Source organism: Felis catus, chromosome D1 (genome assembly GCF_018350175.1).
Source record: "Felis catus isolate Fca126 chromosome D1, F.catus_Fca126_mat1.0, whole genome shotgun sequence".
Classification (NCBI taxonomy): domain Eukaryota; kingdom Metazoa; phylum Chordata; class Mammalia; order Carnivora; family Felidae; genus Felis; species Felis catus.
Window position 1 is genome coordinate 103,149,616 of NC_058377.1, and position 24,975 is coordinate 103,174,590.

Consider the following 24,975-nt stretch of genomic DNA (forward strand, 5'->3'; position numbering starts at 1 on the left):
AATAAAATAAAATGATGCCAATAGAGCAATGTTGGGATGTTAGAAGCCAATGATGGAGAACGAGAAGGATTTATACATACATGAAATTCTCAGGAGAATAGGTACCCAAGGGAGAAAACACAGCCTCTGACTCAATTCATGTGGAGAAGAAGCAATTAGAGACCCAGACTACTTTGTTAAGGCATATGTATTTACATTACTTGGGATTGTTTCTTTTTGATAGTGCAAACATCTTCAGAAGAGAATTCAGAAGTAACTTTCCTGATGGCAATCAGACAGATTCACGAGAGAGGTCATGGAAACCAGGCTGGGGCCTTACAGGACTGGTGTTGTCCCAGAGCCACACAACTTCCTAAAATTCATGTGAGGAGGATTACAGGTTATATAATCCTCTGCACTTCAGTTCCATCATTTATAAAATGGAGACAATGGGGGCGCCTGGGTGACTCCGTTGGTTGAGCGTCCAACTTAGGCTCAGGTCATGATCTCACAGTTGGCGAGTTGGAGCCACGTATCAGCTCACTGCTGTCAGCGCAGAACCCACTTTGGATCCTTTGTCCCCCTCTCTCTCTGCCCCTCCCCCATTCATACACACACACACTCTCTCTCTCTCTCTCTCAAAAGTAAATAAATATTTAAAAAACAAAAATATAAATATAAAAAATAATGGAGATAATAGTGCCTACTTGTACACTTGTTATGAGAAGCATATAAATTAATATTTACATGTTTTAAAAACAAAGCCTGGTACATAGTAAACCATCACCAAACACTATAAAAAATAATTGCAAAGTCTTACTTTTTTGTGAGGGAGCCTCCATTCATTTCTGAAAGTATCCGTTGTCTCTAAAAGACATAATTTATCCCTTACAGGCCTTAGGAGTCACTGTGAGTTCATTCCAAAGACACTACCACAGTGGGAGTGAAGTGTGTGTAAATAATTAGCAAACTGAGAAGTCAGACATAGAGGAATTCAAATAGCTGCTTAAACTGACAAAGCAGGGTAACAAAGAATTCATCTGTAGCATATTCAATTTGGCTACTGACTTCAGACAAAGTTGAATAACCTGGGACTCAACAAAAAAATACCAGATCTCTTTCTACATAGAAACTATAACATGGCCACTGGAAGCTGAGATATGACATTTTCCTGGATGCCCTTTACCCAAAACCTTCCTATTTTTTGGTAATTGCCCACAATGTGAAACGTGGTGGGAAACTCTACAGCACTATGTTCACAAGTCTTTCTAGAGAAGACTCCGAAGGGTGGTATGCGTGCAAATCCTGGTTCTACCTGAACTTTCCTGGAACTTGGGCAAGTTAAGTAATGTCCCTAAGCATCAGTGTCCTTATAAGTAATATGAGAATAACACTAGTACCTATTTATCAAGTTGCCATGAGGTTTAAATTTGTTAAGATAAGCCAAGCACTAAGAGCACTGTCAATGTACTCGGAAGCTGTATATTTGAGAGCTGTTATTGTTCTTTCACTTACCATGCTCACAGCTCAGCCAGCAGCAAAAGAACTTATCTCAGCCAAAGGGATGCAATGAATGATGTACAGAAAGAAGTTAGGATAGTTAGAATTTATTTACAGTAGGTGTTGTAGCATGTGACATTAGCAAGGGCTCAACAGTTGTGATAATGGCAGCCATCGAGAGTAGTGTCTAGGGCAGAAAGGGTGGATGCACAAGAGGAACTATGTTCACAAAACTGTTCCAGGGGTCTTCTCTTGCCTGTGTTTCCTGCCTTCTGGATTTCTATGTTTAACACTGATTTTCTTGACTTAAATTATCCAATACTCCCCCTTGGTTTTGTGAGCACACCTTTATTCTTCTAATAAATCTTTTTAATACTTAAGTGAACCAGAGTTGATTTCTATTGTGTACATCCAAGATCACCTCTCTCCCCCACATATGACCCATATCTATGTGATAGTCAGGGATGGTCACCGTGGAGGGAGTCTAACCAGGAAAAGCAGATAGCCAGTACTACTTTTGTTCAAGCTCCTGAGTTGTATTGTCTTACCTTTTAACTCCCAACTGGACCATGACGAGACCCCTTGACACAATATGGCAAACATCAAGAATCTTAAATTACAGATATTATATGTTAACTAATGGGAATAGCTGACATGCTTCTTTGTCTCTCCTTACTCTTATTATCTTGGTCTACTTACTCAACAGTGTTGTATCAACTTTGTTCTAGCAGAGGAATATTCCAACTCATTTGGCTGGGAATGAAAATAAAAATAAATGCCATGAAGGAGGAGCATATTTGGATCAGTTCTCAGGTTTCCCAACTCAGCAAAATGTAAACACAACTTATAATAGGTTATTTTACCAGCAAATGACAAAAAAATATAAGCGGAGGTAGGGAGAGTACCCTAATCCTAACACCAGATAAATTCATTACCACCAAAGAAAGCTACAAACGAACATTTCTCATAAACATAGATACAAAATTCCTCAACAAAATATTACCAAGTTGAATCCAGCAGTGTATAAAAAGAATTACACACAATGACTAAGTGGTGATTACTTCAGGTATGCAAGGCTGAGCCAACATTTGAAAATCAATCTATGTAATCAACCGTATCAATATGCCAATGAATAAAATTAAACATGATCATATCAATTGCTGCAGAAAAAGCAGCTGACAAAATCCAACATCCATTCACGATGAAAATTGTCAGTGAACTAGGAATAAAGAAAAACAAATCACGCATAGCAAGTGGGAAAGACTGGAAAGAACCAAATTAGAGTCAGACATATTTATCTCCTTACAGGTATAAATGGATATAGATATGTAAATAAACCTAAATTCATATGTGTGTATATATCCTGGTTTTGTCTTCTAAGATCACCTAGAAGAGATATCTCAGTAGCAATGAGCCTACCCAGCTCCTGGATCTTATTTTCTAAATATTATTCTCTAATAAATGGAAGCCGGGCTCTTTGGAGAAATAACTGATTCTATGACTGGATCAGGGTCAATGCAAGGGGAATCTGAGCATCTTGTAATGCTCCAACACAAAGAGGTATTCAAAACTAAAAGGATGGGGGCATGTCGAAAGGAAACAAGACAAATGGGAGAGCTCCCAGTGACCAAACAGGGAACAATTTGAGCAAAAATAAATAAATAAATAAAAATAACATAACATTGAATTATAACCCAAAGTATACAATAAAGATGTGATCCCATACTGACATACACAAATGATCGAAATAAATGATAAAAGAGAGACAGATTTTCCCTTCAAAGAGTTTGAAGAATTTATTTATATATTCCCCTCTACTCCTGGAGGTGAACTTTAGCCCCCCACTGGCTGGGGTCTAAAGTAGTCTTCGTGACTTACTTACAAGAAATAGAATATAAAAAAGGGAGAAAGTGGCTTCACGCTGGCAACGTGACAAAACTCTCTTGGCCAGGTGACTGAAGGTAATAAATGGCAGTGTGCCAAGTCATGGTGTGAACACGTAGCCCTGACGTAACATGATGAAAGGGAAATTCCTATTTTGATGTAAAATCCATATTCCTTACCTAACCATGACCCAAAACACCCAAAACCAAACATCTGCACATTGGAAGCCACTCTACAAATTATCTGACTAGTACCCCTCAAAACAGTCCAAGTCATGAGAGATGAGGGAAGCCTGAGACGCTGTCACAGGCCAGAGGAAGCTAAGGAGCCATGACAACTCAATTCAATGTGGATCCTGAATCACGGCCTGGAAGAGAAAAGGACGTTACTGGAAAAAACAAAAATGGTAAAACCCAAGTAAAATCTGAAGTTTAGATAACAGTGATGCCCAGGTTGGCTGCTTAGTTTTGATAAAAAGTACCAGGCTAAAGCAAGACATTAATAGGCAAAACTAGAGCAGGGATATATGGGGTATACAGGAACTGACAGGAATATGTCTAAGTTTTTGAAAATTTAGAATATTCTAGAATTCAAAAAAAATTTCAAAATAAAAAAAATAATAAAATGGTTTCAGCAGGAGACACATTACTGTTTTCATAGCCTTCAGAGCCAGAAGGGAATGTATATTAGTATCCCACTATTATCTGCATGATTACCTTAAGGCATTCAAGCACAGTTTTATAAATCTTGAGATGTTGAACGCTTCCGATTACATAGAGATGGAAAGAGAAGACACAGATGCAAATACCCTTGGGTAACTTTGTTATAGCTAACTGGAGAACCAAAATCGAATAATTACATTTCACACTGGGATATGGAATGCAGGTTATGCTTACATTCAAAATAGATGTTTACAATCATTGGAGTTAATTGTACATTCGGCATATGTGAAGTAATTTTCCAAATCAGATCAGATATTAAAATTTTAATAGTTTCTTATTTTAGGTCTTTTTACAGTTTACTAAATAGAATTTGTTTTATTGTGTTACCTGCCACTTAATAAGACAATTCCTAAGGGAAAAATATGAGATGGTTTCGGATGGCAATGGGTTCCAAAACAACCTTTCATCCAAAATTGGGAGTCCAAGCACTGAGTGAGATTATAGGTAAAAATATTCCACATAGCAGGAAAGCAGCCATGTCTCTTGAAGCGTTCTAAATGATACTTAGAATGATTATTTATTTGTGATGTGATATAATTATCAGTGGCTCAAAGATCCAACATATTGACATAATGTACTCACAACAGAATTAGTTCATCCATTTCACAAAAACATCTTGAGCCAGACACATTAATAGGTACCAGGGATAGAGCTGTGAACATAGTAGATGAAACCAGAACTCTTGGGGGAGTTTACTGTTTAGTTAGCAGATATATATAGATGAACAGGCAAACAGATAAAAATTAGTGTTAATAAGAACTATGAAGAAGAGACGAGGCTGAGGGGAGGTCCATGAGGAGCCAAGTGGCTGTTTTATAAAGAGAGTCATACCCATAGGATAGGTAACATTTAAGGAGAGGCCTGAAGGAAGCAAGGGAAACTTCCAAGCAAAGGAAACAGCAAGCACAAAGGTCCTGAAGTAGGAGCATGCGTGGAGTTGTTAAGGAGTAACAAGAAAATCAGTGTTAATGATGTGGAGTCCGTGAGTGGGAGAGTGATACCAGATGGTACAGATCAACTAAAGTCTAAATGAATGAGGGACCATAACCATTTCAAAGCATTTACAGGCAGAGAAGGTGTGATTTGTTATTCTTAGTGCATTATTTTTATTACATGTGAGGAGTTGGTAGTCATATACACATAAGTGGAACAAGACCTGTATTATCTCTTCAGTGTTCTTCTCCTCTGATCAATTTATCTTTTTGAAAATTATCATATGAACATGCTGTTTCTACATAATGACTTGGTCAAGGTGAAAATATCAATTCATTTACATGCTATACTTATGGAGCTTTCCATAAAATGTAATGCCTTAAAAAATACATACCTTCATTTGAAAAACTACTAGAGTACTTTTTTCTGCATTTGGGACTCTTAGAACAATTTTTCAAGCCAACAAATAATATGATTTGACATAAATTTATATGCTGATACCTCAATTGATTTTTTTAGATTATTTTTTTCATCAGACATTAGCCACACTATATATACTTCTTTGACAAATTTCCTCCTCCCACATGCATGTGTGTAAATGGAACTCTTGTGTTACTTTTATTCACAGGCTTGTGTACACCGCCATTCTCATGTAGGTTTATGTTGCATGTAGGTTTATATAACGCACATGGAACATATGAATGAATCAAATGTGATTAACCATAAGATGCCGAGGAATAAACCTAACCAAAGAGGTAAAAGATCTGTACCCTGAAAACTACAGAAAGCTTATGAAAGAAATTGAAGAAGACACAAAGAAATGGAAAAGCATTCTATGCTTATGGATTGGAAGAAGAAATATTGTTAAAATGTCTATATTACTCAAAGAAATCTGCACATTTAATGCAATCCCCATCAAATAACACCAGCATATTTCACAGATCTAGAACAAACAATTCTAAAAATTGTATGGAACCACGAAAGACCCTGAATAGCCAAAGCAATCCAGAAAAAGAAAAGCAAAGCTGAAGGCATCACAATTCCAGACTTCAAGTTATATTGCAAAGCTATAGTCATCAAGACATGATGGTACTAGCACATAAACAGACACATTGATCAGTGGAACAGATAGAAAATCCAGAAATGGACCCACAAGTACATGGTCAACTCATCTTTAACAAAGCAGGAAAGAATATCCAGTGGAAAAAAAGTCTCTTCAACAAATGGTGTTGGGAAAACTGGACAGCGACATGCAGAAGAATGAAAGTAGACCGCTTTCTTACACCATTCACAAAAATAAATTCAAAATGGGTGAAAGACCTAAATGTGAGACAGGAAACCATCAAAATCCTGGAGGAGAATACAGGCAGCAATCTCTTTGACGTTGGCTGTAGCATCTCCTTATTAGACACATCGCCAGAGACAAGGACACAAAGACAAATGTGAACTCTTGGAACCTCATCAAGATAAAAAGCTTCTGCACAGTGAAGGAAACAGTCAACAAAACTAAAAGGCAGCCGACAGAATGGGAAAGGATATTTGCAGATGACATATCTGTTTAATACTTATTTTTATTTATTTATTTATTTATTTATTTTTTACTTTCGGTTTCATTAATTTTCTTCATTTTTTTTCTGTTTTGTAACTTTTATTTATTTATGTATTTTATTTATTTATTTATTTATTTATTTATTTATTTATTTATTTATTTTAACATAATTTATTGTCAAATTGGCTAACATACAGTGTGTAAAACGTGCTCTTGGTTTTTGGGGTAGATTCCCGTGGTTCATCACTGACATACAACATCCAGTGCCCATCCCAACAAGTGCCCTCTTCAGTGCCCATCATTCATTTTCCCTTCTCCTCCACCACCCTCCCTATCAACCCTCAGTTTCTTCTCTGTATTTAAGAGTCTCATGGTTTGCTTCCTTCCCTCTCTGTAACTATTTTTCCCCCTTTCCTTCCCCCATGGTCTTCTGTTAAGTTTCTCAAGATCCACATATGAGTGAAAACATTTGATATCTTTCTCTGGCTGACTTACTTCACTTAGCATAATACCTTCCAGTTCCATCCACATTGCTGCAAATGGCATGATTCATCCTTTCTCATTGCCAAGTAGTATTCCATTGTGTATATAAACCATAAAAGACCCTGAACAGCCAAAGTACTATTGAAAAAGAAAAAAATATTGATTTGTAAATGACGTCTTCCAAATATCTAAGCTCACTGTGAGCTCTTACAGTTAAGCTATTACATTCATGTTAACAATATTTACTCTTTAATCAAAAATATACTTTTGAAGAGATGCAGACATCACTCTAGGAAATAAAGTGCAGTGTGGCCCATGACAAGGAACACTGTGCCAGGAGGATCTAAGAAGGTTAAACTAGCGGGGAGGGTGGGAGGAGGAGGGTGCCTGGATGGGTCAGTAGGTTAAGCACCAAACTTTGGCTCAGGCCATGATCCTATGGTTCATGAATTCAAACCCTGCATCAGGCTGTCTGCTGTCAGCACAGAGCCTGCTTCAGATCCTCTGTCTCCATCTCTCTCTGCCCCTCCTCTGCTCACGCTCTTTCTCTCTCTCCCTCTTTCAAAAGTAAATATTTACTTAAAAAAAAAGGAACTTAAACCGGGTTATTGTAGATTCTACATCATTAAAGCACTAACACTGGAGGCAGTTTTGTCTTGTCCGTGTCTATGGGATGCCTGGAGGTTGACTGTAAGTTATGTGAAGATGACTGTCCTGTAGAAGATGACACTGCAGGGGTGCCTGGGTGGCTCAGTTGGCTAAGTGTGGGCCTTCAGCTCAGGTCATGATCTCACAGTTTGGGAGTTCAAGTCCTGCATTAGGCTCTCTGTTGTCAGTGGGGAGCTCGCTTCATATCCCTCTCTCTGCCCCTCCTTTCACATGTGCGCTCTCTCTCTCTCTCAGTCTCTTTCTCTTCCTGTCTGTCTTTCTCTCTCTTTCTAAAAAAATAAACAATTAGTATCCAAAATCTATAAAGAACTTATCAAACTCAACACCCCAAAATCAAGTAATCCAGTAAGAAATGGGAAAAAGACAGGAACAGACATTTTCAAAAGAAGACATTCCGATGGCTAACAGACACATGAAAAGATGCTCAGCATCACTCATCACCAGGGAAATACAAATCAAAACCACAATGAGCTACCACCTCACACCTGTTAGAATGGCTAAAATTAACAACGCAGGAAACAACAGATGTCGGTGAGGATGTGGAGAAAGAGGAATACTTTTGCACTGTTGGTGGGAATGAAAACTGGTGCAGCCACTCTGGAAAACAATATGGAGGTTCCTCAAAACTTAAAGATCGAGCTACCCTATGGCCCAGCAATTGCACTACAAGGCATTAATCCACGGGATACAGGTGTGCTGTTTCAAAGCGGCACATGCACCCCCCAGTGTCTATAGCAACGCCATCAACAATAGCCAAAGTATGGAAAGAGCCCAAATGTCCATCGACTGATGAATGGATAAAGAAGATGTGGCATATAGGTACAATGGAACATTACTCAGCCATCAAAAAGAACGAAATCTTGCCATTTATAACAATTTGGATGGAACTAGAGTGTATTATGCTGAGCGAAATAAGTCCATCATAAAAAGACAAATATCATATGACTTCACTCATATGTGGGATTTAAGAAACAAAACAGATGAACACACGGGAAGAGAAGGAAAAATAAGATAAAAACAGAGAGGGAGGCAAACCATAAGAGACTCTCAAATACAGAGAACAAACTGATGGTTGCTGGAGGCGTATTGGCTGGGGCAATGGGCTAAATGGGTGATGGGCTTTAAGGAGGGCACTTGTTGAGATGAGCACTAGGTGTTATATGTAAGTGATGAATCACTAAATTCTACTCCTGAAACCATTATTACACTATATGTTAACTACCTTGGATTTAAATAAAATAATAAATAAATAAATAAATAATAACATTTAAAAATAAAGTAAAAAATATAAATGAAAAGAAGATGACACTGCAGAGATGAGGGAAGCTCAGGTGGAAAAGGTGTGCTGGCGCCCCCTAGAGGAGAGCATACTCAAAACGGCGCTAATTCTGAGCCGGCAGAAAAACGAGGTAACCAGAACAAAAAAAGACGTGGAAGCCTTGCCTGCACAGAAGCAAGAACCAGCTCCCTGGTCGGTTTATGAAAGCAACAGGGGGCCATGACTGACTGCTTGCTTTCTCAGAAGAAGTGATGAGCCATATCAGACTCACAAAAAGAAAGATTTAGGGTGAATTCTGGCCTTCAGGAAACCCACAGACCTCCGCAGTCTGTGGCCAGATGACCAAGCACGTGGGCTGTCCTGGCAGGGTACGATGTGGAGGTTTACACACTGCTGCTGCCCAGCCGCCACAGGACATCGATGGCCCGTCAGGTCCTCACCACCATCCTTTGTTCCAGTGACAACTGAAAAATTGTCTTTTATTTCACCGACACCGGACCGGTTCTGAGAATACAGAACTAAATGTGATAGCACCTTTGTCCTCAAAGAGTTCACAGTTAAATAGTACAGCTATGCTTATAAATGTGAACGTTTATCTATATAATATATAACATATTAAATATACATAACAAGTATTAATATTTATAAAAATATATAACTGGATATATTCCAATTTATTAATAGTTAATGATGCAGCTGATAAATAGGTTTATACATTAAATATATACTTAATACGTGTTTGGGTAGATAAAGAAGGATGACAATACGGAAAAGGAAGAGGAAGAAGGAGCGGGAAGAGGAAGAGAAGAAAAGGAACATATTTATTGAATAGCTATTCTCTGCCATGCGCTGTGCTAAGTGCTCTCTGCTCTCTCACCCAGCAAAATAGGCATTATTTACCTTCAGGAGAAGCTCAGAGGATTTTAGTAAGTTTTCTTAGATCAGCAAATTTGGTTGGAACAGGCTTTTCTCTTTTTCTCCAAAACTTATGCTAATGTTAATTGTCCTAGCCACGGTAGTTATGTTTAGAAGCTGAGTGGGGATTAATGTTAAATATTTGTGGAACTAAATTGTCTTGTAGACATTTGACAGTATTTCTTGTCATATGTCCCCCTTCTTCTCGCCAAACAGCCTGCAGATTGTCTTGTGGGAATCTTTTTATATTGGTTTGTATAAATAACGCCGCTGCTATACAAGGAAACTGCAGAAATCACAGTGACTTAAACATAGAGATTTTTCTTGCTCGTATTCTGTTCAGTTAGTTGTTCTATGGGATCTTATACAGTGATTCAGCAATCCAGCTCTTTTCATTTAGTGGCTCTACACCCCTATGGCCTGGATCCTCTATCCAGCAGGTGATGATGGAAGAGAGAATAAGCAGACGGTCACCTGGGAGGTTTCTCGGGCCAGACTTGGAATTGACACATGTGACTTATGCTCACTTTCCTTGACGAGAATACAATGACGTGACTTCAACTAATTGCATGCGGGTTGAGAAACTAGTACAGTTATGTGCTCAAGAGGAAAAAGAAAATGGTTTGGGGCAGAAAGAACAAGTTTCTCCCACTGTAATGTTTACTATCATCAAATATCCATTTCACTCCCTCCCCCCCATGGAACATATTATCTACTGTCGCTAGGGAGACATCCTAAATTCCAACTAATCCCTATAAAGTTTCAATGTCCAAATCAAAGGGGTTAAATGGTGCCCTCCATTCAGTCCGAAGGTGGTTCCTTGTGGTCCAGGAACGTATGAACTAAATAAACAAACAGACAAAAAACAAACAGCTTATCCCACATCATACTCAATGTATGATATACAAACAGAATGAAGAGAAGTGGAAAAAAATTCTCTTCTGTGAAAGTAAAGAATGGAGATACAAGGGTCACTTTGGAAATCTTGCTGAGTTAGAATTATGAAGGCCCCTCAAACTTGACCATGGAGATATTTCTTTATGAGATTCTGTTTTTCTTTCTGGGAAAACTCCATTTTCCATTGTTTTTCCTGGCCCCTAGTCCTGTTAGATGTGTGGGGTTTTCCCCCTCATCCATTATTCCTTAAGATCATTTCTGAAGTGTATCAAAGACAAAATGAAATCAGAGACAAAATTAACAGAGGCTGGTTTTGTTTTGTTTTGCTTTGCTTTGCTTTGCTTTAGCAAGGGAAGCTATCTGCTATTACTTGTGTTTTAGCAGGGGTTTAAAGATGTTGTAAAGGAGAGTAAATTTTATAGATTAAAAAGAAGAAACACTGAGATGGTATAAAATTGACAAGCATTTTATTAAGATGGGATTTTTAGAAGAGCCTTTCTAATTGGTTTTCAAAACTTTTGATGGGTCTTAGTTAGTTGCAGGGTTCAACTGAAAAGTTCTGGGATATTTCAAAAAAGAAAGGACTGTTCAATGCTAGGGACATGGGATATTAGTGTCTGGCCATGTCCAGGCACAAGTGGGTTTATATTGAGTGCTGTTTTGTGTAATGTTTTTATGTGATGCTGATGGCCACATCAGGCAGTTTTAAGTGTGTGTTAGGGATTATGAGATCTTTGAGGTATATTCAGTTTTTGCAGCTTATTTCCACACACACAATTTTAAATTTCTAGAGTTGTTTTAATGCTCAGCCAAAGAATGTTAAAATCATGGCTCACGGCTTTCTTGCCAATGCGATTCCCTCAATAACTTGATAATGTGTTTTCAATTTCTACTACTAGATCCAATATTGGTCACCATCTCCAATGGTTTACCATAATGGTAAAACAATAACCATTAAAAAATGTTTAATGTTTCTTTATTTTTGAGAGAGAGAGAGAGAGGAAGAGCAAGCAGGAGAGGGGCAGGGAGGGAGAGAGGCACAGAGTCCAAAGCAGTCTCCAGGCTCTGAGCTGTCAGAGCCCAATGTGTCACTCCAACTCACAGACCATGAGATCACAACCTGAGCTGAAGTCACGCTTAACCGACTGAGCCACCCAAGTGCCCCAAACAATAACCCTTTTTATTTCTTTACGTGGTATCATGGATAGGATACTGCAACAGGACATCAGAAGGTAAAGCTAGTGAAATCTGAATAAGGTATGGGATTCAGTTAATAGCAATGTGTGAATGTTGGATTTGTACTGACACGTGTACCAAGGTACTGTAAGATGATAACTCTGGGGTAAACTGGGCGAAGGGTGTACGGGAACACTTACCCTGTCTTTGCACTTTTTCTGTAAGCCCGAAAGTATTCCAAAAGCGTTTATCAAAAGTACTTTTTACTTTTTCAAAATTTTTATTAAAAAATTTTTATATTCAAGTAAGTTAACATACAGTGTAATATTAGTTTCAGGTGTACAATGTAGTGATTCAACACTTTCGTACAACACCCAATGTTCATCACAACAAGTGCATTCCTAAATCCCCATGACCTATTTGACCCATCCTCCCACCCACCTCCCCTCTGGTAACCATCAGTTTGTTCTCTATAATCAAGAGTCTGGCTCTTGGTTTGCCTCTCTCTCTCTCTCTCTTTTTTTCCTTTGCTCATTTTTTCTTAAATTCCACATATGAGTTAAATCATATGGTATTTGTATTTGTCTTTCTCTGGCTGTCTTATTTTGCTTAGCACTGTACTCTCTAGCTCCATCCGCGTGATTGCAAATGGCAAGACGTCATCCTTTTTGATGGCTGAGTAGTATTCCAGTGTGTGTGTGTGTGTGTGTGTGTGTGTGTGTGTGTGTACTACACCTTCTTTATCCATTCATCAGTGGATGGACACTTGGGCTGTTTCCACAATTTGGCTATTATAGATTGTGCTGCTATAAACATCGGGGTGCATGTATCAAAAATGGGCAAAAGATTTTAACAGACTTTTCACAAAATAGGATAATTAGAATGGCAAATAAGCACATAAAAAGATGCTCAACAGCATTAGTTGTTAGAAAAATGCAAACTAAAACAATAAGGAGATACACTACAAACTTATTAGAATAACTAATGCCAAAAAAAGCCCACCTGTAAATATAGAGTACCATCAAGGATGTGAAGCAGTTGGAACTCTCATACGTTGCCGATGGGAATACAAAGTAGTACGCCATTGTCGAAAACAGGTTGGCAACTGTCACATGACCTAGAAATCTCACTTCTAACAATCTACGCAAGTGAAATAAAAGCACATGGCCATATAAAATCCTGTATGTGAATGTTTATAGGATCTTTATTTGTATTAGCTAAAACTGGAAACAACCCAAGTTTCCCTCAACTGAAGAATGGATAAACAATCTGAATACATAGAATACATCTTAGTAATAAGAAGGAACCAATTACAGAACAAGTACAACTCCATAAATTTCAAATGCATTATGCTAAGGGAGACAATCATGACTCAAGAGATAACCTACTGCATGATTCTTTTTTTATGACATTCTTACAAGCAAAAACTATAGGGACTGAAAACAAATTAGTGGTTGCTAGGAGGTGGAAAAAGGGGTCAATTACAAAGAGTTGTAGGAAATTTAGGGGGGGTAATAAACTGTTCTATATCCTGATGTGATGGTGGTTATAGGGCCAATTACATTGGTACAAACACTTAGAACAATGCATTGAAAAGTGTGGATATAACTGTATGTAAATTATACCTCAATTAGAAGAAGGAAAAAAAAGACAAATAATCCAAATAGGTTGGTGTGCTTACTCAACAGACCCTTCAGTTCCCCACTGACAGTTTAATTGCTTCTTTCCTAAATAAGTGAGGGGAACTGTGGCTACTCCCATAGGGCTCCGGCTCCCCTGAGAACTCTGCGTCCCTGTACCTTTCTCCTGGTTCCCACTCATTAGCCTTGGGAATCCCCAAATCACTCCATTTAACATCATTTTAGAGGACCCATCTGGGTGCAGAACCCTTCTGCTCCTCTGTTTATTCATCCGAATGTTAGTTGTTCCTGGTACAGACGCCATCTTCCTCCAAAAAGAATTTTCTTCGGAGCTGCCCAAAAAACCCACTCTGAGATAAGAACTATACTGATTGAGGTTAATATGAGAATCCCCTTACCAAGTTGGTTTATAGAACTTCCCTCATTTGTTCTTCACAGACAGAATTCTGTAAGGTGGGCGGGAGATGCAATTTTATTATTTCCACTTCACAAATCAGGAAACTGAATTTGACAGGGGTAAATGACTCTTCCAAGGATCATAAAGAATACATAGGAGATGTAGGACCTGAACTGTCTTCCTAGCTCCACGTCAATGATTTTTTTCCTCCATTCCTCCATGCTTCAGAGACCTTGAAGCCTTTTCACCAGTACCGGAGAGAGCCTCTTCAGTAGGATATACTCATTCTACTCTGGTTGAGGTTCTGGTATCAGAGACACAATTCATGGCTGCCTTTCCCTTCTTGTCAAGGAGCAAGGTAAGGTTCTACATATTCTATACATTTTTAGTGAGACGTGCAATTCATGCAAAAACAGTAGGGAGGCTGTGTGTACTGTGACTTACTTTGGCAAAGTAATGGATGCTGTGAATGTTTCTTCTGAAACAGTGAGGTAGAGCTGGTCTTAAATATCCAAATGTACGTCATCATTCAACAAATAGGCAGCTTAGTAATACTTAGGAGGCAACATAGTGTTTTCCTAAAGAGGATAAAAGCAACATCAATAAGAAACAGAGGCTAGATTATGCTCTGATTGTTTAGGTAGTAATTTCATTCTGCTTCCTAACCGTACGTCTGTTACGGAAGGAAAGGTAAGTATAATGGGGTGAAATGAAACTTCTTTAGACTCCAAGAGGATAAGCATGAATTATAAAGCTCCTTACTCTATTTCAACCTTCTTTTCCTCTTATCTCCCCATATTACTACTAGCTCACTTAAACGCCAGAAAGTCTGGTGGCTGAAGGCACAGGTTTACAATCTGTCTGATCTGGATACGAATCTTGAGTTTATTTCTTGCTACGTACGTGTAGACGTCTGTAAAGTCACATGACCTCTCCAACCCTCAATTCCTTAACCACAAATGTGGGTGATAATACTCTGTATCTTATAACATCATAGGGTAAACTTGTGGGATGCTATAACTTTTAAAATTATTGTTGTTAATTTATAAGTTATCCTTATAAAGCTGTAGCATAAAGATTACACTACCGGGGCGCCTGGGTGGCGCAGTCGGTTGAGCGTCCGACTTCAGCCAGGTCACGATCTCGTGGTCCGTGAGTTCGAGCCCCGCGTCAGGCTCTGGGCTGATGGCTCAGAGCCTGGAGCCTGTTTCCGATTCTGTGTCTCCCTCTCTCTCTGCCCCTCCCCTGTTCATGCTCTGTCTCTCTCTGTCCCAAAAATAAATAAACGTTGAAAAAAAATTAAAAAAAAAAAGATTATACTACCTACCATATAAGATTGTGAGAAGGAAGAAAGAATGAACGCACACATACACACACACACACACACACACACACACACACACACACACACGGAATGCTCTTAGTGGAGGTTATAGAACACAGTATATGCTAAAAAGAATTTATGTTTGTCAAAGGTGAGCAAACACAAATGTCCTTAGGAACTGGGCTGTGAAAGGGGAAGTCATGAAGCCCTTCAGTCAGTAGAGAAGAGTAGTTACCAATGAGTGAAAGCTGTGGCATAGGCTGCACTCAATTTAAATAAGAAAAGTTACAGAATGGAGCTCACCTCAAAGGCAGATCTGGAAGCCATAATAAAACCCATGGACATGACATTTCAACCCTGGATTTTTGTCATCCAAGCTTCGAGGGCCTGAGTAATGAGAGTAAGAATGAGTTCCAAACATAAGAAAACTGTTCCAACCCAAAGTAAAATATGGATCTCAATGAAAAAACTGAGTGAATGGCTTGTGCAGCCAATGATATGGTCAGAGGAAAGGCGGAGTGAGACACACGGGGCGATCAGAAGAACTGAGTGGGCATAGTATGTGAGGAAAGACAGATCAGAGAGTGAGGCTATCAGACTTTAAAACTAATCCGTAATCTAGAGAGTAGATAGATATTGCTTCCCACCTTTACCAAGGCAAGCTAGAGATCGGGATTTCATCCTACGAATAACATCAGAGCTAACTCTACTTAACCGTTTTTCATGATTATTTTATGAACTCTCACAATTGCCCCTTCACATTACATCTTCAGTTTTAGAGATGAAAAAGAATGAGGCTCAAAGAACTTAGGTTAGGGAAGTGTCTCCCAGATAGTGTGTGTTAGGGTACAATCTGAACCATATGCACCTCGTCCCAGAGCTTGAGTCTTCCACTCAATGCATTTCCTTCTCTTCAGGATTGCCTTCCTGGTGGTACATGTCTGCAGCCGCAGTTCTACTTTCCCTGTATGCCCCTATGACCCCATTGGGAGTCCCACATCTAAGAATAGTATCGTAGCCATTTCATTACTCCTAACAACCCATTAAGATGGGTCCGATGGATTCGAGGGCTGACTGTGAATAGAATTAACTCAATTCAATTCAAGTTTCAGTTACTGTCATGGGATTTCGGAATTAGTCTGCCTGGGATGAAGCTTGACTCTGCCAGTTAACATTTGGGTAAACTTGGGCAAATTACACAACCTTGTTGAGCCTAAGTTACCTCATAAAAGAAATGAGCATGAAGGCTAATTGTTTTGTCTTGCGTGCGCTTCAGGTTTGAAGAACACAAGATTGCCATCATTGAAACAATCCGCAGAGCCATTTACACATTTCCACCTCACTCTACTCTCTTTTCCATTTAACACTCTGTTCCTTTACTTCTCATCACTACAGGGCATCCTGTGATTCCCCACCGACGTTCACGGGGCACAACACAGAAGTGACTGAGTTCATCCTTCTAGGATGTACAGATGCTCCAGAATGTCTTTATGACATTCCCCCTCATCTACCTCTTCACTCTAGTTGGAAATCGGGATGGGGGGGGGGGGACTGTGCTGATTCTGTTGGGCTCTGGTCTCCACACTTTCATGTGCTTTTTCCTCAGTGACCTGTCTCTCAGGGATTTTTGTTACAGACCCAAGGTCATGGCAGGATTTCTTATAGGAAACAAAGTCATCTCCTGCAATGCATGTGCTACTCAGATGTCCTTTTTTTGCAGTCTTCGCCACTGTGGGAAGTTACCTCTTGGCTTCAATGGCCTATGACCACTACGCCGCAGTGTGCAAATCCCTGCCATCACATCACCACCATGACTACTCACTGATGTGAGTGCTTGTCTGGCCACAGGCTGCTATGTCTGTGGTGTTCTAAATGCCTCTGTAAATATTGGAGATACCTCCAGTCTCTCTTTCCATATGTCCAATGTGGTTCGTCATTTTTTTCTGCAATATTTCAGCAGTCAACAGTTCTGTCTTGCGCTGATAAGTACATCAGTGAGTTGGTTTTTTTCTATATAACTGGCTTCCTTTTTTTTCTCTCATAGTTATCTTTATTTTCTATCTGTTTATATTTATCACCATCTTGAAGATGCAATCAGTTCCGGGGTATCAAAAGGCTTTGTCCACCTACGTTTCCCACCTCTCTAGTGTCGATCTTCAATGGTACAGTCACCTTCATGCATATACAGCCCAGCTCCAGGAATCCTATGGACACACACAAAAAAGCATTTATTATATGTATCTCCAAATTAAAACATAAACTCCGTGTAAGCAGTAGCTTTGTCTGCTTTGTTCATAACTCTACCCTCCATAGCTAAATGAGTTTCTGGATCATAGGAAATATCAGTAAATATTTGTTAAATGAATGAATGATAAATGAAGCTTTAAGTTAAATCATATCAATATATTGGATATTTGGATCATGAATATTTATAATTCATCATTCATAAAATAAACCATCTACATAGAATTATAGAACATTTAGAGTCATGACTAGTGTTCTTTTTTGCTGAAATATTTTTATTTACATTCTCACTCAGTGCTTTTAATCCCCGTTTATGGTTACAATGATTTTCTGGAAACTACACTGTCATTCCATAGGAATGACATCACACTGATTAGTAAATAGCACATCAAATAGATTCTATTTAGTAAATCATAAAAGGACATAAAGTACAAAACTATTTTAAAGTTTACTATCTCATCCAGTTTGGAAAATCACTGTATACACACTGGCTATGCAGTCAATTCCAATGATTCTAACTATCCATAGAGAATGGAAACATAACAGTACTTATGGATAGTAAGCCCAATCTACATTAAATATCCTAGCATCACAGTGTTCTTGTGTTTTATTTTGATCCTTAGGAGAGATCAATTCTATAATAAAATTCCCTGTGGGAATGTGCATTGTTTCCTTTTCTGCCTCAACACATTTGGAGGTATTCATACTCACAGTATGCGTAAGACTGTGCTTGAATGTGCTAAGATGGTCATGCTGACACTTAGCATGGGCAGGGTGTTAGAATATAAACATTTCCTTCTGGCTCTAGATCTGTGATGGTGGTGATGTATCTTCTGCTGGAACCATTTAAAAAAATTACTTTTATCTGATAAAGGGCTATAAAGAACCTATCAAACTCAACACCCAAAAAATAAATAATCCAGTCAAGACATCTAACAGAAGACATGAACAGACATTTTTCCAAAGAAGACATCCAGATGGCCAACAGACACATGAAAATATGTTCAACATCACTCATCAACAGGGAAATGCAAAAAACCACAATGAGGCAGAAACCAACTGCCAGCAGAGTTGCGGTGGACCTTCTACAGATTTCACCAGTTCTACCCCACAGGTATTTGTGTTCATATAAGCCAGCTGCCTAAATCCTTCCCTCTCCCCTCTATCCCTGCCCTGCACTCAAGTCTGGGATCCACATCAGCAGCCAGCCCAGGTCTGTGCATCTGCAAGAGTGAGAGACACCAGACTAGACCACTGCGGCCAACCCCCACTGCCATGCACCTGTACCTCAGAAAGGATCTCCATGCTCTTGGTTCCCCTCCTAGCAGTAGAGAATGTTTACCTCTTACTCAATGTTGGTTAGTGTTGCTGTGGATATTACTGCCCTTCTTTACTGTGCTGACACAGCCTTTATTTTACACAGAAACATTGTCCCTAGCTCTCAGAGACGGCACCCTTTGTGGCGATCCTGACCTACACTAGGTATAGTACACCCCTTGTGATCTCATCCCAGGACATTGTCCTGATCCACTCATGTGAGTAGAGGGTTTTATTCTCTTTTCTTATATCAGTTCCCGTGAATTTTATCAGCATCTAAGGACAGCAGTGACTTAAGCTGTTATTCTGTAGAAAGGTAAGGAAGAGGAATCTGGGTGGACTTTTTTCTGTGATGGCTGCTGTTCCTTTCTCCTGGGCCAGCCCCAAGAGAGCAGTGCTCTCAGAAATCTCACCCTGCCCCCAGTCTTTCTTGTAAACACTGAGAGAGGTCTGTAGAGCAGAGCATGTACATGAGTGCAAATCTTTAGTTATTAATTTTAAATTTTTGATGGATCCTTCTATCAGTAACTATAGAACCTAAGAGCATCTGTCACAGGTAGGCTAGCACTCTCATCCCATCTCTTTGCCTATCTTTGATTATATTTGGCGTTAGATAGCTGCCTTGTGAGCTCAGCTCTCTAATGAGTTTAATAAAAAGCATAAAATTGCAGAAAGCCTGGTTATTTTTTGTAAGGATGGCACTAATGTTGATTCCAGATTGATGCATTCTAGGTCAGTGCTCAAAATTCACTTCTTGATAATGTAGGACATCTTTAAGAATAATCAAAACTTGGCATTACCTTCCTTAGTAATTCTACATGGTCACCAATACAGAAAGAACAATAAATCCTTCAAGAAATCCTTCAATAAAGCCTTCAAGAAGTCTCACGCAACATTGCTTTCAACAATTATTCTCAATTATAATGATATTGAACAGACATATTCATTCATATTCATTCATCTGTTAATGAATATATTAAGTCAACAAAGTATTTATTGAGTTCCAACTCAATAAGACACAACTCAGCCTCTGTGTTAGATTCTGATTATACACAGAAGAACAAAAGAGATATGGTTTCTGCATGAGTACATTTTGGTTGGATGGGGGAGAGACATCAAACTCACAAAGAAATATATAATTACAGATTTTAATATGTATTCTGAAAATATAGACCAATGTACACAGAGAGGGCATAAGAAAGGAAGCTGATGTTAAATAGGGCTGGAGAAACACTTCCAGAATGGTAGAAGGAGGGCCTCTGAAAATCTGCCCCTTCATAAAAGGAAAGACAACACAGGCAAGAGGTTTCCCAAAACTTTCAAAGCTCTAGAAATAAACCAAAGGCTTGCAACAATCCAAAGCGTGTGTACTCAAGAAAAATGGCTGAGTCTAGATAATAATAGTGAGCTTTCTGGCATCTTCACTGCCCTACTTCCCAGTTCTGTGTTAGCTTTGAAAACCAGCAGAACCACAGGAGCTGAGAAAAACGTCAGCCTGGCAGCAATTGGAGAAAGAAGAATGTGTCTGGAGTCCCTTAAATGGCCCCAAACCCCAAGAAATGTCACTATTAAATTACAGTGGCCCCCAAACTCAAGAAATGTCACTATTTCACCTGTCTGGCAGCTTTCTAGAAAAGCTCCATTCACAATTTTTTTTTTAATTTTTTAATGTTTTATTTATTTTTGAGACAGGGAGAGACAGAGCATGAACAGGGGAAGGTCAGAGAGAGGGAGACACAGAATCCGAAACGGGCTCCAAGCTCTGAGCTGTCAGCACAGAGCCCGACGCGGGGCTCGAACTCACGGACCGAGAGTCATGACCCGAGCCCAAGTCGGCAGCCTAACCGACTGAGCCACCCAGGCGCCCCTGCATTCACAATTTTAATCTTTATTTCACCTGACACAGTTCACCCTGTAAGAAAAGACTTATTCCTAGAGCGTTTGTAAAAACATTGAGAAGCGATTGTTCACCAATATAATTTCCTAAGATGGCAACACCGTTTGAGGCCAAGCAATCACCTGACCATACTCTTAAAGCAGATTTTTGGGGAGGTTAAGAGTCTGACTTTGGCTCAGTCATGATCTTGTAGTTCATGCGTTCCAGCCCCACACTGGGCTCTCTGCTGTCAGCACTGAGCCGGCTTCAGATCCTCTGTCTCCCTCTCTCTCTGCCCCTCCCCCACTTACACGCTCTCAAAAACAAACATTAAAAAAGAATAGTGATTTTTGGGGAAATGAGAAATCCATAGTGGCCTTTGAAATACTCCAGTATATGTGTGGGGATCACAAAATATCATGTACATGTGCAAGACTGTTTGCAGGCACAGAAAGACCTGAGAAAGACATAATCTTTCACTGGAGATTCTGCACAGGAAGAAGTGCAAATTAAGGCAGATTTTTAAATCACCAGAGCATTGAAAAGATGCTCCAACACAAACATACAGAACCCCTGTTCAAGGCTTGGAAGAATTAATGGAAAAATCTGTCCAATCATTAGTTGACCACTCAGCTAAGTGAGGAGAAACTCCAGTGGCTATGCACAAAAAAAGTACAGAATTAACATAAGCAATCTAGGCAAATCACTAAACAAACAAAAAGCATTACCAAAAACAGTAAGTCCTAGAGGGTGGCAGTGGGGAGACCTGATTTTGAGAACATTCTACATTTTAGTACTTAAAATGCCCATATTTTAATAGCAAAAAAAAAAAATGTATCACACGAAGAGGGAAGCATGACTAATACCAAGGTTGGACTTAATAGAAAAAGATTTAAATCAGATATTATAAATGTGGCCAAAGAACTAAAGGAAACCACGTTAAAAGAATTAAGAAAAGTATGAGAACAATGTCTCACCAAATAGGGAGTATCAATACAGATATAGAAATTACTTTTAATAACACAAATAGAAATTCTTGAGTTGAAAAGAAAGATAAATAAACTATAAAGTTCAATAAATGGATCAGCAGCAGATGGGAACTGGCAGAAAAAAAAAGATCAGTAAACTTTAAGACAGATCAGTTGAGCACTCCAACTTGAAAAACAGAAATTTTTTAAAACATTTTTTTCTTAAGTTTATTTATTTTTGAGAGAGAGACAGACAGAGTATGAGCGGGACGGGCATAGAAAGAAAGAGACACAGAATCTGAAGCAGGCTCCAGGCTCTGAGCCATCAGCACAGAGCCCAGTGCGGGCTTGAACCCACAAACCTCAAGATCATGACGTGAGCCAAAGCCAGACGCCCAAGCAATAGAGCCACACAAGCACCCCCAGAAATTTTTTTTAATGAAGAAAAAATAAACAGTCCCAAAGAACAGTGGGATACTGCAAGTGTACCAACATACGCCAACTGAGACACTCAAAAGCAGAGACAGGAGCAGAAAGAATATTTTAAAAAACAATGGGCCAAAACTCCCCAAATCTGTGGAAAGGAATGGACGTACATATAGATTCAGAATTTTTTTTTTTTCAACGTTTATTTATTTTTGGGACAGAGAGAGAGCATGAACGGGGGAGGGGCAGAGAGAGAGGAAGACACAGAATCGGAAACAAGCTCCAGGCTCCGAGCCATCAGCCCAGAGCCTGACGCGGGGCTCGAACTCACGGACCGCGAGATCGTGACCTGGCTGAAGTCGGATGCTTAACCGACTGCGCCACCCAGGCGCCCTTAGATTCAGAATTTTTGACATAGTGAGACTCAAAATTTTAGCAGATTTGTATATTAACAAATTCATAGCATTACACACAAATAAGTTATTAATACTATTGTAATTCTTGGTGCTTAAATTTTAAATATCAAATATTATATTTTTATTTAAGTGAATAAAAATATGCCTTGTCATCCTTTTCTTTTTACTGTATTGTTATGTGTTTTCTCTATTAAACCACCATAAAAATGTATTATTTTTAGATAGGACTCATTAATATGGAAATTTAGCTAGGAAAATAAATGCCCATGTGAAGGTATGTATTTTCATTAGAAACAAGAACAAAGAATCGATAATAATTCTACATTCAAGGAACTTTGGAAGTATTTTCATACAGTTTACTTTTTTCAAATATAAAACATAATGCTTTTTCATGTGTAGAAAGATAAAGTAAAAATAATTTTTAAAAACCAAGCATATATATACATGAACACACACACACACACACACACACACACACACACACACCCATATTTCCATTAAGTGAACTATTTATGTTAAGAATGTGTTCTGAGACACCAAAATAATTGCTTTAAATTCTACTATGCCAATAGACTTATCTCATGTATGTCTTAAATAATTTCTCCTTCTGTGGGTGTGTGGATTTCATGAGTTTCTCATGAATTATTTATGTGTATGCCTGTGCTTATACATACATGTAAGTATACATGTTCATGTGGGAGTGTGGATGAATATGCTTATTAAGAAGAATTTTTAGGAGTGCCTTGGTGGTTAAGTGTCTGACTTTTGACTTCAGGTCAGGTCATGATCTCACAGTCTGTAAGTTTGAGCCCTGCATTGGGCTCTGCACTGACAGTGCGGAACCTGCTTGGGATTCTCTCTCTCCCTCTCTCTCTGCCCCTTCCCAGCTTGCTCTCTCTCTCTCTCTCTCAAAATAAATTTTTAAAAAAGAAAAAAAAAGAAGAATTTTTAAAATAATAACATTTATTGGTAATTCTTCTTAACCTATTCTTAGGTATCATATTTTTTAAGACTTTGGCTTTGTAAACTCAATCAATAGCTTGGAAAATTACTATAACAAATTAGAAATTTGTGGGCTGGACAAGCATTTTCTCTAAATAGATCTGAGGTGGATGAAAGTGCCTTATTGTTGATTCTCTATACTTAAAATATGAATCCTATAGAAGACTTTGCCTTCCCTATGGCCTTTTTAAAGGCACTCTTGACCTCTTTGTTCCTCAAGCTGTAGACCACAGGATTTAGCATGGGGATGACCATGGTATAGAACACGGATGCCACTTTGTCTGTGTCCATGGAATGGTTGGCGCTGGGCTGTAAGTACATGAAGGTGCCGGTCCCGTAGAAGATGGACACTGTAGTGAGGTGGGAGGTGCAGGTGGAAAAGGCCTTCTGGCGTCCTTCAGATGAGCGCATCCTCAGAATAGTGATAAATATAAACAGGTAGGAGATCAAGATGACCAAAACAGAAAAGAGATTATTCATGCCCACCACCAAAAAAATAACCATCTCACTGATGTAGTTGTCTGAACATGAGAGAGCCAGAAGAGGAGGAGCATCACAGAAAAAGTGATCAACCACACTGGCTCTACAGAAGGAGAGCCTGAAAATATTCCCAGTGTGGATGGACGCATTCAGGAAACCACAAATGTAGCAGCCCATGACCAGACTAGCACACATAACTGTCGTCATGGTGGTGGTGTAATGCAGGGGTCTGCACACTGCTACGTAGCGGTCATAGGCCATTGAGGCCAAGAGGAAACTTTCTACAGTGATAAAGGCTACAAAGAAAAAGAACTGGGTGACACAAGCATCATAGGAGATGACCCCGTCTCCTGTAAGTGATCCAGCCATGACCTTGGGAGTGATAGCAGTAGAGTAACCAAAGTCCACCAGAGACAGGTGACTGAGGAAAAAGTACATGGGAGTATGGAGACGAGAGTCCAAGAGAATCAGCACCATCATCCCCAGGTTCCCCATCAGAGTGACAAGATAAATGAGGGCGAAGATTAAGAAGAGAGGAATCTGCAGTTTCGGGTCATTGGTTAACCCCACAAGAATGAACTCAGTCACCTCAGTGCTGTTCTCCATGGGGATCAGTTGGGAATTATATGGCTGCCCTGTAGCAAGGAGAAAAATCGAATCAGAATTATAAATGGAGAGGACTCCAATGAAATCAGTCAGCATGTTCACTCTGTGCCTTATTTCAGTATTGCAAGAACTTGCTTCCAAGACTCTCTAAAACTAAAGCATGGTTGTGACAACAAAACGCAATCTTTTTTTTTTCAATTTTTTAACATTTATTTATTTTTGAGACAGAGAGAAAGAGACAGAGAGAGAGAGAGAGAGAGAGAGAGAGAGCGAGCATGAGCGGGGGAGGGGCA

General features: G+C 39.2%; 1 protein-coding gene and 1 pseudogene across 1 annotated transcript; one reads left to right on the top strand and one right to left on the bottom strand.

Moving 5' to 3' along the window:
• The first annotated feature begins 16,819 nt into the window (after positions 1–16,819).
• LOC101093461 lies at positions 16,820–17,664 on the top strand (annotated as a pseudogene).
• A 6,073-nt stretch (positions 17,665–23,737) lies between these two features.
• Positions 23,738–24,685, bottom strand: LOC101097094 (olfactory receptor 5B12). Its single transcript, XM_003993400.3, has one exon. The coding sequence runs from the start codon at positions 24,680–24,682 to the stop codon at positions 23,738–23,740; it is 945 nt and encodes a 314-aa protein (XP_003993449.2). The 5' UTR covers positions 24,683–24,685.
• Positions 24,686–24,975: the final 290 nt, after the last annotated feature.

What these genes read in the sequence shown, in the direction of transcription:
- LOC101097094 (XM_003993400.3), bottom strand. Translation starts at nt 24,682, where the DNA reads ATGGAGAACAGCACTGAGGTGACTGAGTTCATTCTTGTGGGGTTAACC.